Source organism: Manacus candei, unplaced genomic scaffold (genome assembly GCF_025592945.1).
Source record: "Manacus candei isolate 608988 ecotype Guabito, Panama unplaced genomic scaffold, ASM2559294v1 h1tg000015l, whole genome shotgun sequence".
Classification (NCBI taxonomy): Eukaryota; Metazoa; Chordata; class Aves; order Passeriformes; family Pipridae; genus Manacus; species Manacus candei.
Window position 1 is genome coordinate 15,350,809 of NW_026138063.1, and position 14,788 is coordinate 15,365,596.

Sequence of the window (14,788 nt, forward strand, 5' to 3'; positions counted from 1 at the left end):
GGGTTTTGTATTAAATTAAAATACAGTTTCAAACATGTTCTAACAAATACTTTTTTTTAATTTTAAGAAGTGGAAGTTCATGGATAGTAGCAATACTATTTTTTTCTTTTTTTCCAGGCCAAAACCCATGTCCTTGATATAGAACAACGGCTGCAAGGTGTCATTAAGACTAGAAACAGAATAAAGGGATTACCTTTATCTATTGAAGGGCATGTCCATTACCTTATTCAAGAAGCAAGTGATGACAACCTGCTCTGCCAGATGTATATGGGCTGGGCTCCATATATGTGAGATTTGTTCCCTTTGGAACAATACCATTCACAAGGGATGTAGCTGTTATATTGTTGGGAAGGTCTGACTCAGTGAGACCTGGTTATTTCTGTTGATTCCTGATTGTGAGCAGCAGAACAGTCTTGTGATCATCTGAAATCTGTGTAAACTGCTTTTGCAAGGATGCCATGAATGCGCTCACAGATGTGTAAAGTGTTAGGGCTTATGTTTTGTAGACTGTAGAAGGCAGTACAAAAGAACTGCTTAAAAAATTAGACTATGCAAATCTCTGCAAGTGTCTTATTCTGTCTATATAAAAATTTTTCACGATGTTGAAAGATGTATTCTATAAAGTACTGTATTTTTTTGTAAAGTTTTTTTTCTCATTCAGCTTACTTGTAGATTAGAAAATATGACATTAAAGTTTAATACTGATATGATGTAAAGTGGTTCTTTTAGCTTTTTCTACTCATATTCATAAGGGCTTTCTAAAAATAATTAGCATTTCTTTCCAGCAGAAGACCTTGAATTTTGGTTTTGTTCAGCTTTCTTCCGTGTGGCTTGGCTACGTCTAGGAAAATAGTCTGGATCTTACATCTTACCGTGAGTAAACTGGTAAAGTGTTACTTTGTTTTGAACTTCTTTCCTTAGCCTGCAGTGCTAAGAAACCCTCCTGAAGGACCTGGCACAGAGCTGGGTGTTGGGGGCCCTGGCCTTAGGGCAGTGCAGGGGCAGAGTTTGTAGGGATGACTGCAAGAGGCAGCTCCCGACAGCCCGTCTGCTCCCCCTTGTGAAAAGCGTGGCCATAGGGAGTGTTTTTCAGGCTCCATTTCAGAAAAAGTGTTTTAACACAGGCAAGAGTAGATTAAATAAATAAGGACAGAAAGCAAATACTAACTTACAATACTGCTTCTTCAAGTAGGGAAGGGGGGGGAAGAGAGGGAAAAATTACACTCTTTTACCCTACAGTAGGCGATCGTTAGAATTTTTGTACAGTATCTGTACAGTTTCTGCTATTCTGAGAGACAAACAGTCCTGTCGGGTTTTGATCACAGGCGTGAGACTTCAGTTCTGTTCAGCTGAAGTCCAGAGGCTCGGGAGAGTAAACTTGAATAATGGGGATTGCAACTAGTTATAGTGGGTTTGTTTGTCTGTGAGCCTCGCTGGTGTTCTAAAAGTGTTGCCACTGTCCCATAAACGCATAGATTTTTCAACGTAAACATCTCTGGAACATACTCCGGTCTTTTCTGGTGTGGTATGCGAGTGCTGGGGTTCTGTTCCTTTTCCCAGGCTTTATCAGTTTATCACAGCGCACAGACCTGCCCCGGGAGCTGCTGCTCCACGCACCGCCAGCACGGCTCTGCCTCCCACCGCGGGCACGGCGTGGGACCTCCACAGAGGAGCGGAGCCAGGGAGGGGGGGAGAGAGGGGCGGTCTGACGGGTTCGCTGTGAAGGGCGGTGACGTGGCCGAGGGGCGGCCCCGCCGGCCGGGGGTGCGGCGGGCGCCGGGCCGCTGTCAGCGCCGCGCGCCGGAAGGAGGGCGGAGCGCGGCCCGCCGTGTTTGGTTCCGGCGGGGCTGAGGGGGCGGCGGGGTCCGCGGCCATGGGGGTCCCCAAGTTCTACCGGTGGATCTCGGAGCGGTACCCCTGCCTCAGCCAGGTGCTGAAGGAGCATCAGGTGAGCTGCGGGCCGAGCGCCGCTGCCTGACAAGAGGGCCCCTTCCCGGGGGGTCCCGAGCGGCCCCTCGACGGGACGAGGCAGCGGGAGGAGCGCCCGGGCCTGTCCCCGGCCGGCCCTCTGGGGCTGAGCCCGAGCCCGAGCCCGGCCGGCTCACCCGCAGCTGGGGCGGCCGCGGCTCGGGGGAGCCGGAGCTCGGGGCAGCCCGAAGTGCCGGGGTGGCGGCGGGCGGTCGCTGCGGAGGGGACAGGGCGCTCGGTGCCCCCGGACGGCCCGGCCGTGCGGGCCGAGCCCGCCGCTGGGGCAGCGCCGCCCGGGGCCGGGGCCGGCGGCACTCGCGCCCCTCGTTACGGCCGGCGATGTTTCCAGCAGTCCCGGACCCAAACCGCGCTGTTCCCGCGGGGAATGCCCAGCCCGGCGTTCCCCTGCAGTGTGGCGATGCCCGGCTCGCTCCCCTGCTCCGGCTCCCCGTCGGTAGCCCCGCGGTGCTGCCCCGGCGGCCCCGCGCCCCGCGGGGAGCCCCAGGTTGGAGTTTCTTCCTTGTTGGGCTCAGAAAAGTTACAGCTGCTGACGAAGGATGGCGCAGTGATGACGAGGGACGGGTTTTACAGCCCTGTTGCGTTTCCTTGTTGTCACCTGCGTCGAGCAGTTTGTGTTAGCAACAAAATCGGGAAGTAGGTTCCAGCCTGGAAAAGGACAGTGGTAAATGATGCTTTTAACAGTAGGGAAAAAAAGTCTTGTTTTCAGGGAGGCCACGTTTGGTACCTGTTAGGTACAAGCTCTTTATCGTTTTCAGGTGGTGTTATAGATGTGGTTTTATAGTTTGAGTAAGGATGTTCTGAGAGGGGTGACAGTCGAGAGCATGTTTGAATATTAATACATTTTCCCTAAACAGCTGTGATTTTTAAAGATTAAATAGCTGTTGTATCAATGTAACTAAGATGCCAGCTTCAAGTGATTCCAGACCTGGATATTTGACCCTTCCTGCTGGTCTCAAAGCAGTTTTCAAAGCTGAGGTCTTTGCTTATGCTTTGCTTGGTCCTGCTGTCTGCGTAGCCAGAGGCAGCAGTGTGTGCTGGCTTTTCTGCTGTCTGCTGAGGAGTCTGGGCTGCTCACCGGAGCTGTGGAACCTTTAAGCTTGTGCTGAAGAGCTGTGGCAAGCTGGAGCAGCAGTGTCTGCTTTAACCAGGGGATTGCAGCAGGGGGGTACAGCTGTAACGAGAGCAGGGGTTTTATGAACAGTCGTATTGGTGGATTAAAGAATAGATTTGTTTATTGCAAATTGATCTTGTGCATGTTTGGTGGGATTTGGTAACAAAAAGATTGCAATAGCCCCTTTGCTTCATGTGTTTAACAGTGTTTTTGTTGCTTGTGTACATTTGGGAAGGTTTTTTTTTCCTTTAAAAGGAAGTGTGACTGCTACAGATAGGGCTGTTAGAGGAGCAGAGAACTAGAAAGAAAAAACGCATGTATGGAAGTGTGGGAAAGAGATTGATGTTATCACTGCTAACTGTGCTGCTTTTGGTGGTCATTGCCACTCTCCAGACTCCCAGGTGGCTCAGAGCACTAAAGAGGCAGCTTGCTGTGGGCAGGGGAGGAACTGGCTAACTGGGAGAACCCTAAAGATTCTTAAACTGGCTTTGCTTTCGAAATGCTGTTGGAAATTGCATCCTCAGTTCTGTAGTTTTTATTGTTTGTAGTACAGCTACGGAAGACTGAATCAGGCAAGTGTGTGGAGTTATAAAAAGGAAATAAATGTTTCTCAGAAGAGTGATTTTTGTTTGCTTTTCCCTTTTACGATGTAGAAGACTGACCAAGCACAGGGACAAAAGTCCTGAGGTTCCAGAAACAGCCAGGATAGGATAGGAATCTGTTCAGCTGACTTTGGTCACTGAGAAAAATCATCATAATAGATTGCATGTGCAGGCAAACCCATAACCAGAGGAGATGTTCTTCCTTAGTGCCTTGATGTGCAGCAGGTTCCAGGGAGGTTTTCTCACCTCAGCTGTTTCCAGAGTTCCTTGCTCTCAGCTGTGCCTCAGGCAGTGATTGCAGCGCTTCAGCTTCACAAGTGGGGACTGACTGTGGCTTTTGCAGATTCCAGAATTTGACAACTTATACCTGGACATGAATGGCATTATACATCAGTGTTCACATCCAAATGATGATGATGTTCACTTCAGAATCTCAGAAGATAAGATTTTTGCCAATATCTTCCACTATTTGGAAGTATTGTTCCGCATTATTAAACCTAGGAAGGTTTTCTTCATGGCAGTTGATGGAGTAGCTCCAAGAGCAAAAATGAATCAGCAGCGTGGGAGACGTTTTAGGTAAGAAGATTAGTTCTAACTCTGTCTTGAGGATAGTAAACACTTAAAAAACCCCACTTACTTACATGTATGCCATAAAAAGTAAAATAGATTGACTGGTTGTGCCTTTGACAGTGATTTTAACTTGTAGTTAAATGAGAGTTACTGCCTGTAAAAATGTTAAAATGAGGATTCCAAAAAGGAAAGTTTGCTTGTCACTTAAACTCTTCTGTGTGTGTGTGGCACTTGGGGACAGGGGGAGCTTTTTCTTACAACATTTTCTGTGAAATAAATCTGCAATGGAGCTCTTGCAGATGTTTCCACTGGCTTCATAACCTGGGAGCATTTTTGGTATTTGTGAATGCTGATTCTGGATATGCCTTTTTGGTAACTGTAATGGGGTGTTCTTCATGGAAGAAATCAAGTTTTGAATGAAACTGATTCCCTGTTGTTCCCAGTTCCCAAGATACATTCCTCAGACACAGAGCTGCAAGAAGATTCACAGTGTTAAGAATTATAGTAATGTTTTGGGAGATTTGGAAGCTTTTTTTGAGATTGATGTAAGGAAAGGAAGCCAGTGGTCAGACAGCACAGGGTTGGTGAGTGAAATGCAACATAAACAAAATGGGGAAAGGGACAAGAGAAAATAGTTTCAAGCAACTGGACTTTTTTTGTGGGGTTTGTTTGATGAGTTTTTTTCTTTAAGGAGAAAAGGAGGTTGAGAGGAAGTAGAGATTAAAAAAGTTCTAAATAGAAAATTGTAGTGGAATTGAGAGAAGGACAAAAATCTAAGACTTAGGTGATTTCTCTGTTTGTAGTTCAAATGGTTATGAAATCACTGGCCAGGAAAGGCTGGGATAATGTTTTTAGTTTCTCCATTACTGATGATGATAAATTGTTCACTCCCCTGACTTCCTTGGTATTCCAAACCTGCTGCTTTGTTTCACTATGTTACCTTTATTTTCTGAGATAGCATTTGCAGATGTTCAGATCCCAAATATTCCTACTGTTTCAATAGTCATTGTGATCAGCCATTGTATGATCATCTAAATATTAACTGTATCTGAGTAGTGACAGGTTACTGTCAGTACCAGGAAGAAAAAGCTATTTTTAAGGCTTCCTTGTTGGATTGGAAACAAATTCAAACTGTTCAGGAGTTAAATTTCTCTTCCTTTTTGTTTTAATACTCTAAAAAATCAACTATATTTATTTTGTCAGTAAAGCTGTACTTAGGATATTAACATTTGAATAAGATGATTCTTTCTCTGCTCTCTCTCCAACTCTGTTTTGTTTTAGGTCAGCAAAAGAGGCAGAGGACAAAATTAAAAAGGCATTAGAAAAGGGAGAAACTCTCCCTACAGAAGCCAGATTTGACTCCAACTGTATTACACCAGGTAAGATAATTTCTCAGTTCTTTAAATTTGTGTTTAGATTTATGTTTTTGCATTTATATTTTGGTACTCTTTTTCTGTCTTAAGGGTGTTTTTTAAAAAACAGAAGACAGAATTAATAAAGGCTTAAGTTGAGGACAGAAGTTTTACTAACTCAGTAGGGTTGGAGTATGGTCTCATCCTAAAAATTTTTTAGATTATTATGTAAAAAGTGAAATGTCTTAGGAAAAAAAAATAGTTATCCTCTTCATGTCTGGTAGAATTTTTTTGTTGTTTTTCTTTTCATTAATACTTCTAATATGTAAATGCAAACTAGTGAAAAGCTTTTTTTGTAACTTAGATTTCTGTTTTCAGGAACTGAATTCATGGCCAGATTGAATGAGCATCTTAAATATTTTGTAAATATGAAGATTTCCACAGACAAATCCTGGCAAGGAATAACAGTCTACTTATCGGGCCATGAGGTCACTGCATTTTCTTATTGTTTTATTTGAAATAATTTTTTATTTTATAGAAAAATACTTGATGCTAATTTTTGTTTGTGTTTGTTTTGTTTTGTCCAGACTCCAGGGGAAGGTGAGCATAAAATTATGGAGTTCATCAGATCAGAAAAAGCAAAGCCTCATCATGATCCAAACACAAGGCACTGTCTCTATGGCTTAGACGCTGACTTGGTACGTGCAGTTCAGATACAACAAACAACAGACATTTGTCAAACCTGTACGTCTTTGATATCTTCCTAAGCTTGTAGGGTTCTAAAATGTTGTTAGACAAGCATGTAATTTTGCATTCCTGCAAACTTTTGAATTTGTGATGAAACACAACATCAACATTTCTTTATACTGCTTCGTTTAAAAAATGATGAAGTAAGACCTTTCTAATGTCTCTTTGCAATAGATAATGCTGGGATTAACAAGTCATGAGGCACACTTTGCACTCTTAAGAGAAGAAGTCAGATTTGGTGGTAAAAAGGCTCAAAGGTGAAGTGATTTAACTTTACTCCTATTTAATATATGATGAAATTAAATCCAAAAGATACTGGGTGACTAAAACAGGTTCGTGTTTGGTAGTTTGTTTGGGTTTTTTTATTGATTGCATACTAAGTTAATAAAGTCTTAGTTTATTTTTTGGGTTAGAAAAGTCATGAAATTAGAGAAGTCATCTTGTTAAATTGTGCATTTAGATTAATTTATGTGACAAAATGTATGCTGTCAAAACAACTGATAAAAAAATCCTTAAAGCTTTGGTGTGTTACAGTTTTTTCTTCATATTATTAATAGGCAACCCAGGCTGTAGTGACATTGTTTCCATAACTGTCTTATGGAGATACTGACTTTTTAAAATGTATATATATATCTGAGGTTTTATGCTTGTAAATAAGTTACTAGAATACTAAAATGTTGGCTACTTTATGCCATAAACAAATGGTAGGTTTGTTATTCTTTAGTGCTACATTGAAGCCACTAAATAATACCTATGGAGGATATTTTCAAGTTGAGCATATTCTTTTCTTAGAAGCATTTCAAATGACTACAAAAGTAACCCATCCAGTTTAGATGTGAATCTCTGTTTATTCACACTGGTTCTAAAATACCTTAAAATTTGTTGGGCTTTGTGCAAAGTTAGATTAGTTTGTCCCTTTTTAAAACAATGGGGTAAGTACTTAGGAAATAGTTCCTGCAGGATGGAACTCCACAGAGCTACCCTGCTTTCTCTAAATTAGCTGTTCTCCACACAGTCACATCTGGTCTTTAGGAGATTCTACTGCAAAATTTTATAGACCAAACCAGATTAATCCTAAAATAGATTCAAGGAAGTGTTTATACATTATTTCTTCTGTAAGGATGCAATCCTAGTAAAAATTCTTGGGGTTAGGTAATCTTGGATTTATATTAATATTAATGTTGAAAGTGTGTTTATAAATAATTAACTGGGTGTTTTGAATAATTTACAGAGCATGTGCACCAGAGGAAACCACATTTCATTTACTGCACTTATCACTGATGAGAGAATATATTGATTATGAATTTTCCCCAGTAAAAGTAAGTTCTAATGGAACTGAGATTGGAAAAAAATGCGTGAGGTCTTTATGCGAAAAATTATAATAAAAATTATACTCCTGGGGTTTTTTCTTTTTTTTCCTTCTTTTTTCCCTCCCCCCCCAGGACAAGATTTCCTTTGAATATGATATTGAAAGGATAATAGATGATTGGATCTTAATGGGTTTCCTTGTAGGAAATGATTTCATTCCTCATCTACCTCATTTACACATAAATCATGATGCACTGCCGCTCCTTTACAGAACATACATGGCTGTCCTGCCAGAACTGGGAGGTAAGAAAACTAAGTTCAGCTGTGGAAAGTAGAAGCATTAACATTCCTGCCTTAATATTTGTTGACCTTTTTAGCCATATTAGAATGTTTAGAATTTACTACGCTTTCTTTAGACAGCCAGCAAGATTGCATTCTATTATCTGTGGGGCATTTAAATATTAACATTTTAAAATTGTTAAATTGTTAGTTTAAAAAACATACTTAATTTTCACAATAGGTTACATCAATGAAAATGGGCATCTGAATTTAGAACGTTTTGAGAAATATCTCACAAGATTGTCAGATGTAAGTAACTTTGAAATTGCACTGTATGGAATGGTGAAGTGTGTTGAATAGAAACTCAATATAGTGCCCTAAAATAAACCATACTGTAGTTTTATGAACTGTTAAATGACTGTGTTTTACAGGTGGTTCAGTCAGCTGTTTTACCATTTAGCAGGTGGAATCCAATCAGTTGTTGTCTGATCTTATCATAGTATAAGAGGAAAAAGATTGAATCATTTGATCTATGCTTTAGCCAGCAGCTCTTAGTACTTTAATGAGGATTCACCAGTAGAGTTGTGGTCCTCAGTTCCCATGGAATAGTGTGGCAGTATTAGGCAAAGCTTGCCACAGGCAGCAGTATTCTCTGCTTCCCCTCCTGGTACAGTTTCCTGTGGGGTAAGCTGTGTCTGAAGGTCTTGGGGAGGAGCATTGTTTGCAAGTTTTTTATGAAGATCGTTGGTAAGGAGCAACGAAGCATTAATATCTCTCAGGGGCATCAGTGTTGGTCATGAACTAACTGGTATACAGGAGACAGTCCTGTTAAGTACTAATGCATCCTAGAAATGAGGTAAGGTGTAGGCCATATAGAAATGGAAAGGATTAAGCCTTCTGCTGACCTTGGAAGGAGGGAGATAGCTCTTGCCCCTGCTTTCAGCCCTGTCCTCTGGTTCTTGGCTAGAGCTATGGCAGTGTTAGGTCTGTGGCAGAGGCTGTATTACCCAGACCCCTATATATGTATTGCTTCTAGAGTTGATAGTGAAATGTGGAAGTTATTTAACTCTTTTTATTACCCCTTGCTGCCTTACTGGAAGTAAATAAATTATGGCTTGGCTACATATTGCTGAGAAACAAGATTTTTACTATTAATCTCTTGTAGCTCTAGGGCAAAATGTTTATGGACAAATGACTCTACATGTAATCTAATGCACATACTAAAAAGACATTGTTAATTTAGTGTTCTGAATTGGACAGCCCTCAAATATTTGCAAACTTACTTCAATCTTTCTGCACAGTTTGATCGTGAACACTTCAGTGAAGTCTTTGTAGACCTCAAATGGTTTGAAAGTAAAGTGGGCAATAAATACCTCAACGAGGCAGCTGGTATTTCAGCAGAGGAAGCCAGAAAAAATAAACAAAAGAAACAAAAGGTGAGTATTTTACAGGCAGAATTTCAGAAAGTAGAATATTACTTTTTGCAAATCAGTATTTTGATCTTAGACAAATTAAACGGCATAAACCTCTGTCTTGAGATTATTTTTTTTTTCCAAATCAGAAAAGATAGTAAAGCCAGGATGCATTGCTGGTTAGGAGTGATGAAATGGTTAAGTCAAGGTCAGGTTCTCATGAATTCTGAAGTCTTGTAAACCTGTAATTTAATGCTTTGCTGTTCCTCAGAAGCAGCAAAACATAGTTCTGGGTGACTTAAGGTCAAATCTGCTCAGCTTTATAATTTTACTTTTCAATGCAGAGCCCGCTGCAAGTTTTCTGTACTCCAGATACACTGATAGATGAGTCAGGTGTGTCTTGGTATTGGCCAATTATTTGGCAATGAGTAGGTAAATAGCGATTTCATTGGTGTGAGCTATCTTAGATTAGTATTAACTAATTAACTGGTAAACTTGCAATTCTAAAAGTAACTAATTAATAAGGAACAGCACCTTTCAAGTATCTTGGCTCTGCCCCAGTGTCATGTTCCCCACCACCACTTCCATTGGCTGTCCTTCAATACGTGCCTTCAGCAGGGTGTAGAGTAGCAGCCGAAAATTCCTCTCAGTTTAGTCAACAACTGTATATTGTTATCCTGATCTTTAGTGCACTCTGAGGTTTGTAAGGGTGAGATGTTAGCTCTTCCTTTAATAAGGTGTACTATATTTGTGGTTGGTTTCTGATTTGTCCCAGAAGTTTGGGGCAGTGGTGTAGTATTTAGCCAACCCTCTTGACTGATGCTTTGAATGGCAGTGACAGCCAGGAGCTGGCACACCTCAGGTACAGGATGGCCAACCTAATGACTGTTACTCAGTGCTGTACACAAAAGACAGTGCAGTGTGGCAATGAAGTGAATATTTGGCTTCTTTGACTCTCTAAAACACAGTTTCTTGTATCCTAACTTCACACAAAAGTAATTTGAACTCCTGAAAATTTACTGATGAGGAGTTTGACTGCATACTGGTGCTGTAGAACAATGCATGATGTAGGTAAAAATGCTTAAATATGTACTGAACAGTTTTGGAAAATAGTAGCATTTTGCAAAACAAATATTCAAGTATTTTTTTAAGGGTAGTTAAGGTTTTATCTGAGGCTGCTCCTTGGTCTAATCTGTCCTTTTTTCTGATTAAATAATTTTCTCTAAGCAATTATAGGGGAAGGAAATGGGTTTTATAATAACAGTATTTATACATTTTGATTATAGCATTTTGAGTTGAATATTATATGGTATTGAATGAGACTTCTGCATATTAACCTGTATTTTTACATTATCTCAAATACTAATTTAATAGGCTCAGGAAAATTCTATATCTTTGGCTGCTTTAGAAAAAAATGAAGATGAAGTGACCCCTAAAAGTAAGTGCAAATATTTTTTCCATATACATATAACAAAACCCCCATGTTAAGATGTGTGTAGATTTGGAAGAACTGTAAGAATTTCATGTCAGAGATGACCTTAATCTAAATGCAAGACTTTCATAGTCAACTGTTGGGAAGTGGAACTGCTTTGGACAGAGAGAGTGGGGCTAAAGCTTTTGAGGGCTTCTTCCCTGGCCTGGATTTCTGTGATGAGTTAAAGGAATGAATGAGCAAATCTTCAACAACATTATGTTTTTAATAATTGTATGTCTAGGTTTTTTTGTTTTATACTGGGGACAAATGAACAGATTTTTCTATGGCTTTAGGGTTTTTGGTTGTGGTTATTTTTTAAAACTCATTCCACTTGTAGGAAATATTTTTTGCTCATGTTTTGAAATTAATTGTCAAAGATATATGAATAATACTCCATGATATGAGATGGTGTTACTGAACATAGTTAAATTTTAAAATCTATTTTAATGTTTTCTCAAGTTTTTTTCTGGTGGCTTTTATATCCTGTCTGCTCTTATCATTGAGCTAAAAAAATGGGCTGCCTGTCTTGAAAGTTCCAGAATTTCTCTGGGTAAAAGATTTTGTTTGATTGTGTCGTGTTACTTTCAATGCAAGGAAGGTATGAGCACCTATAACTTTGAATCGAGGGATAAAATTAAGTCAGTAAGTCAAAAGTGAGTGGTTTTAAACCTATTATAGTAGAGAAGTGAACATTAATCCCTCTTTTTTATTTTTCATGCCTGCTTTTTCAGCCATGTTGGAAGATGAACCAGAAGATGATGATCTGTTTGAAACTGAGTTTAGGCAATACAAAAGAACTTACTACATGACTAAAATGGGTGTAGAAGTAGTTTCTGAGTAAGTGTATACTTTTTCTTCTCTCTTATTCTAAGCCCTAAAGACAAGTCTTTGTAAATATCTATTTACAGGACAAGGCATAATGGTTTCAAACTGAAAGAGAGTAGGTTTAGATTAGATAAAAATGAATAAATTCTTTACTGTGAGAGTGGTGAGGTCCTGGCATAGGTTGCCCAGAGAAGCAAGGCCAGGTTGGATGGAGCTCTGAGCAACCTGGTCCAGTGGAAGGTGTCCCAGCCTACTGGGACCCTGCAGAGGGGTTGGAACGGGACCATCTTTAATGTCCCTTCCAACCCAAACCATTCTACAATTCTAGTATAAGACAGAATATTCTTTTGTGTTGAAAGCAGAGAACATATGTAGGACTGCTGCAGTGGTGATGATTTTGCCTAATGCAATGAGAGTTGCAACTCAAGTTTTCTGTAATAGGTATTTGAGGACCAAAGAGAAGAAGTCCATTAGGATTAAATGAGTCTAGAAAATCATGATATATTAGGTTCCCAAAATGTGCTATCTTCATTTCTGTGTGCAAGGTGCTAAGTACTTTTTGTATATTGTGAAAATTAGTATCTTTCCTTTTTCTTTTAAGTGACTTCTTGGCTGATCAAGCTGAATGTTATGTCCAGGCAATACAATGGATTTTGCATTATTACTACCATGGAGTTCAATCATGGAGCTGGTAAGAAAAAACATCAAATGAGAAACTGCTGAAGGACAGAGTGATATTTCACCTTGTATGCTGGGAACATTTCATGTGATTTGGTTTGGCTCTGATCTGTGAACACTACTGTGCTATAATTAAGTAACTTAAGAGGTTTTTTCCTTGCAGGTATTATCCTTATCATTATGCACCTTACCTGTCAGATATTCGCAACATCAGTGAACTCAAAATCCAGTTTGAACTGGGAAAACCTTTCATGCCATTTGAACAGCTTCTTGCTGTACTTCCAGCAGCTAGCAAAGATCTGCTACCTAAATGCTACCAGGTAGGATATAGAATTAAACTGCATTATCTATCTATTGCTTACTGGTTGTTTGCTTTATTTTATTTTACTCTTTTGACGTTTTTGCATGTCTTATTAATTATATTCTATCTCTAAATTTTAGGTGTATGGATAAATATTCTACTTGTTACTATTCTTACTACATTGTAAAGTTAGTAATAAATAAAAAGTTTTGCATTTGCTAAGCAATTTCTGACTAGGACAGCTAGGTATTGAATTCCTCTACAGCCCTGAATTGGTTTTAATACCAGCCTTCCTCCATCTCTTCTTACAATTAGTGCTACATTGTCTCTGATATTGTCTCTGTTCTATTTTCCTAGCATTTGATGACTAGTCAAGACTCTCCTATTATAGAATATTATCCACCTGATTTTAAAACTGACCTAAATGGAAAACAGCAGGAATGGGAAGCTGTAGTATTAATCCCATTTATTGATGAGGTAAGTTCTTTCAGCATCTGCTGTCTATAAAAGCCTCATAACAAATCTGCTAACTTTCTTAATTAGTCAACAGACAAGCAATTAAGTGCAAGTTTTGATTTACACTTGGTAAGATCAAAGAAAAATGTAGATGTTAGCTGCCTGGAGAGTAAGTCTAGATTAAGTTACCACAAGCAAAGTGGTAGCTTGAGGAGGCAGAAGTCCTAAGTAAGGGCTGTGAACTTCATGTTGTTTGTTAATGTTTTTCACTCGTTATTCAAATATTTAGTTTCAGATTCTTTGAGGAAAAAAAAGTTCAATTCCTATATACATAGAAAAGTCTGTATGTAAAATAAAAGAAACACTTGAGAAAAAAAGAAAGTGTATTTTTACAGGAAATCTCCTCACATGAACACCAGTAACAGGGGGCATTAATAGAGTAATAATTTTCCTTTTGCATATAGGAAAACAGTATTAGATAAGGCTACACTGTGGAAACAGATTTGCAAAAAGGTGATCTTTATTCTCCAAAGCCATTCCATGGTAACTGTTGTATTTTTGTCAGAGAGCTGGGACGTGGGGAAGGGTGAGGCTGCACTTGGAAAACGAGCACATGAACCAGAAAAGTGCACACATCCACTTTCCCAGGGTAGATGTTTCCATGCTCATTTTTGTTGCCAGTTTCACACGTGCTGATTTCTGTGAAATTTAGAAACGACTGCTGCAGGCCATGGAGTCCTGTAACAAGGGCCTGAAAGAGGAGGAGAAACGGAGAAACACTCACAGTCCTTGCCTGATGTACTGGTATGAGAAAGATGTTGAGTTTCAGTACCTGTCACCATGGCCAGAGAAATTCCCTGCAATAGAACGATGTCATACAAGGTAACGCTGGCATAACTAGTTTCAAGTAGGCTAAAAGTAGTTGGAATACTTTTATTAACATTTTAACCAAAGCTTGCATATGCCAATATCTACACTGGAAAATGTAAAACGTTGAATTAGATGTTACTTGTTTTGGATGGCACAGTAAAAGTATTTGTCCCTTCAAATGTTACTTTGCAAAACAGATGAACCGATGCTAAATCACTGAGAACAATCTCGAGAATTACTAACCTTCATATGACACAGAGGATGGTACAAATATTTGATAACTAGTGGTGAGTTATCAGCATGATAATTCCAGAGTATTTTTTAAAAAATGAAAGCATTTGGATCCAGTGCAGAGTGGAACACAGGTGTGTTTTTCACCTTTCTCTCACTAAAAGTAGACAACTTTATTTCACACAGGCCGAGGTTTCAAGATAAATTGGAAACATAAGCTTAATAGTAGTGAAACTTAAAGCAGAATAGAGGAGGAATGCCTGTTGCTGGATTACAGTCAGTGAAGAACGAGTAGTTGTGAAGACAAATGATGCCATTAATACCATATGGAACCGCTGCTAGTTTAGAATTTGATAATAGCAATTATTTAAAATAGTGAGTTTGGCATGTATTGTGAAGGTTTGTCTTTTTCCTAATGAATTGTCTCTTCATAGCAATAGCATGGGGTTTTTTTATAGTCCTTTCTATAGATTCCAAGTGACTTAAATTAATTGCTGGAACATCAAAGGGTTTGTCAGTTAATGAATATTTGAATGAGTATTGAGCTTTTCTAGAGCTGAAGGTCAATCTGTATGAACAAGTG

At 39.5% G+C, this 14,788-nt stretch overlaps 2 protein-coding genes across 10 annotated transcripts in view; both read left to right on the top strand.

Moving 5' to 3' along the window:
- The window catches only part of ATR (ATR serine/threonine kinase), a 39,097-nt gene extending 38,387 nt beyond the window's left edge, over positions 1 to 710 (top strand). Inside the window, exon 47 of the mRNA XM_051782021.1 lies at positions 118 to 710. Coding sequence (XP_051637981.1) covers positions 118 to 291 — 174 coding nt within the window. The 3' untranslated portion in view covers positions 292 to 710. The remainder of the gene's footprint in view (positions 1 to 117) is intronic.
- Positions 711 to 829: 119 nt separating this feature from the next.
- The window catches only part of XRN1 (5'-3' exoribonuclease 1), a 35,265-nt gene continuing 21,306 nt past the window's right edge, over positions 830 to 14,788 (top strand). For 5 of the 9 annotated variants that reach the window (XM_051782026.1, XM_051782023.1, XM_051782024.1 and 2 more), the window contains exons 1-16: positions 830 to 1,948; positions 4,046 to 4,278; positions 5,554 to 5,651; positions 6,003 to 6,112; positions 6,212 to 6,322; positions 6,546 to 6,628; positions 7,603 to 7,690; positions 7,814 to 7,982; positions 8,200 to 8,267; positions 9,260 to 9,394; positions 10,745 to 10,808; positions 11,576 to 11,681; positions 12,271 to 12,360; positions 12,511 to 12,667; positions 13,006 to 13,125; positions 13,817 to 13,986. In XM_051782026.1, the coding sequence (XP_051637986.1) occupies positions 1,874 to 1,948; positions 4,046 to 4,278; positions 5,554 to 5,651; positions 6,003 to 6,112; positions 6,212 to 6,322; positions 6,546 to 6,628; positions 7,603 to 7,690; positions 7,814 to 7,982; positions 8,200 to 8,267; positions 9,260 to 9,394; positions 10,745 to 10,808; positions 11,576 to 11,681; positions 12,271 to 12,360; positions 12,511 to 12,667; positions 13,006 to 13,125; positions 13,817 to 13,986 (1,877 nt within the window). In that variant the 5' untranslated portion in view covers positions 830 to 1,873. Of the gene's footprint in view, positions 1,949 to 4,045; positions 4,279 to 5,553; positions 5,652 to 6,002; positions 6,113 to 6,211; positions 6,323 to 6,545; positions 6,629 to 7,602; positions 7,691 to 7,813; positions 7,983 to 8,199; positions 8,268 to 9,259; positions 9,395 to 10,744; positions 10,809 to 11,575; positions 11,682 to 12,270; positions 12,361 to 12,510; positions 12,668 to 13,005; positions 13,126 to 13,816; positions 13,987 to 14,788 lie in introns of those variants that run through there. The other 4 variants (XM_051782027.1, XM_051782031.1, XM_051782029.1 and 1 more) reach the window with 4 other exon arrangements.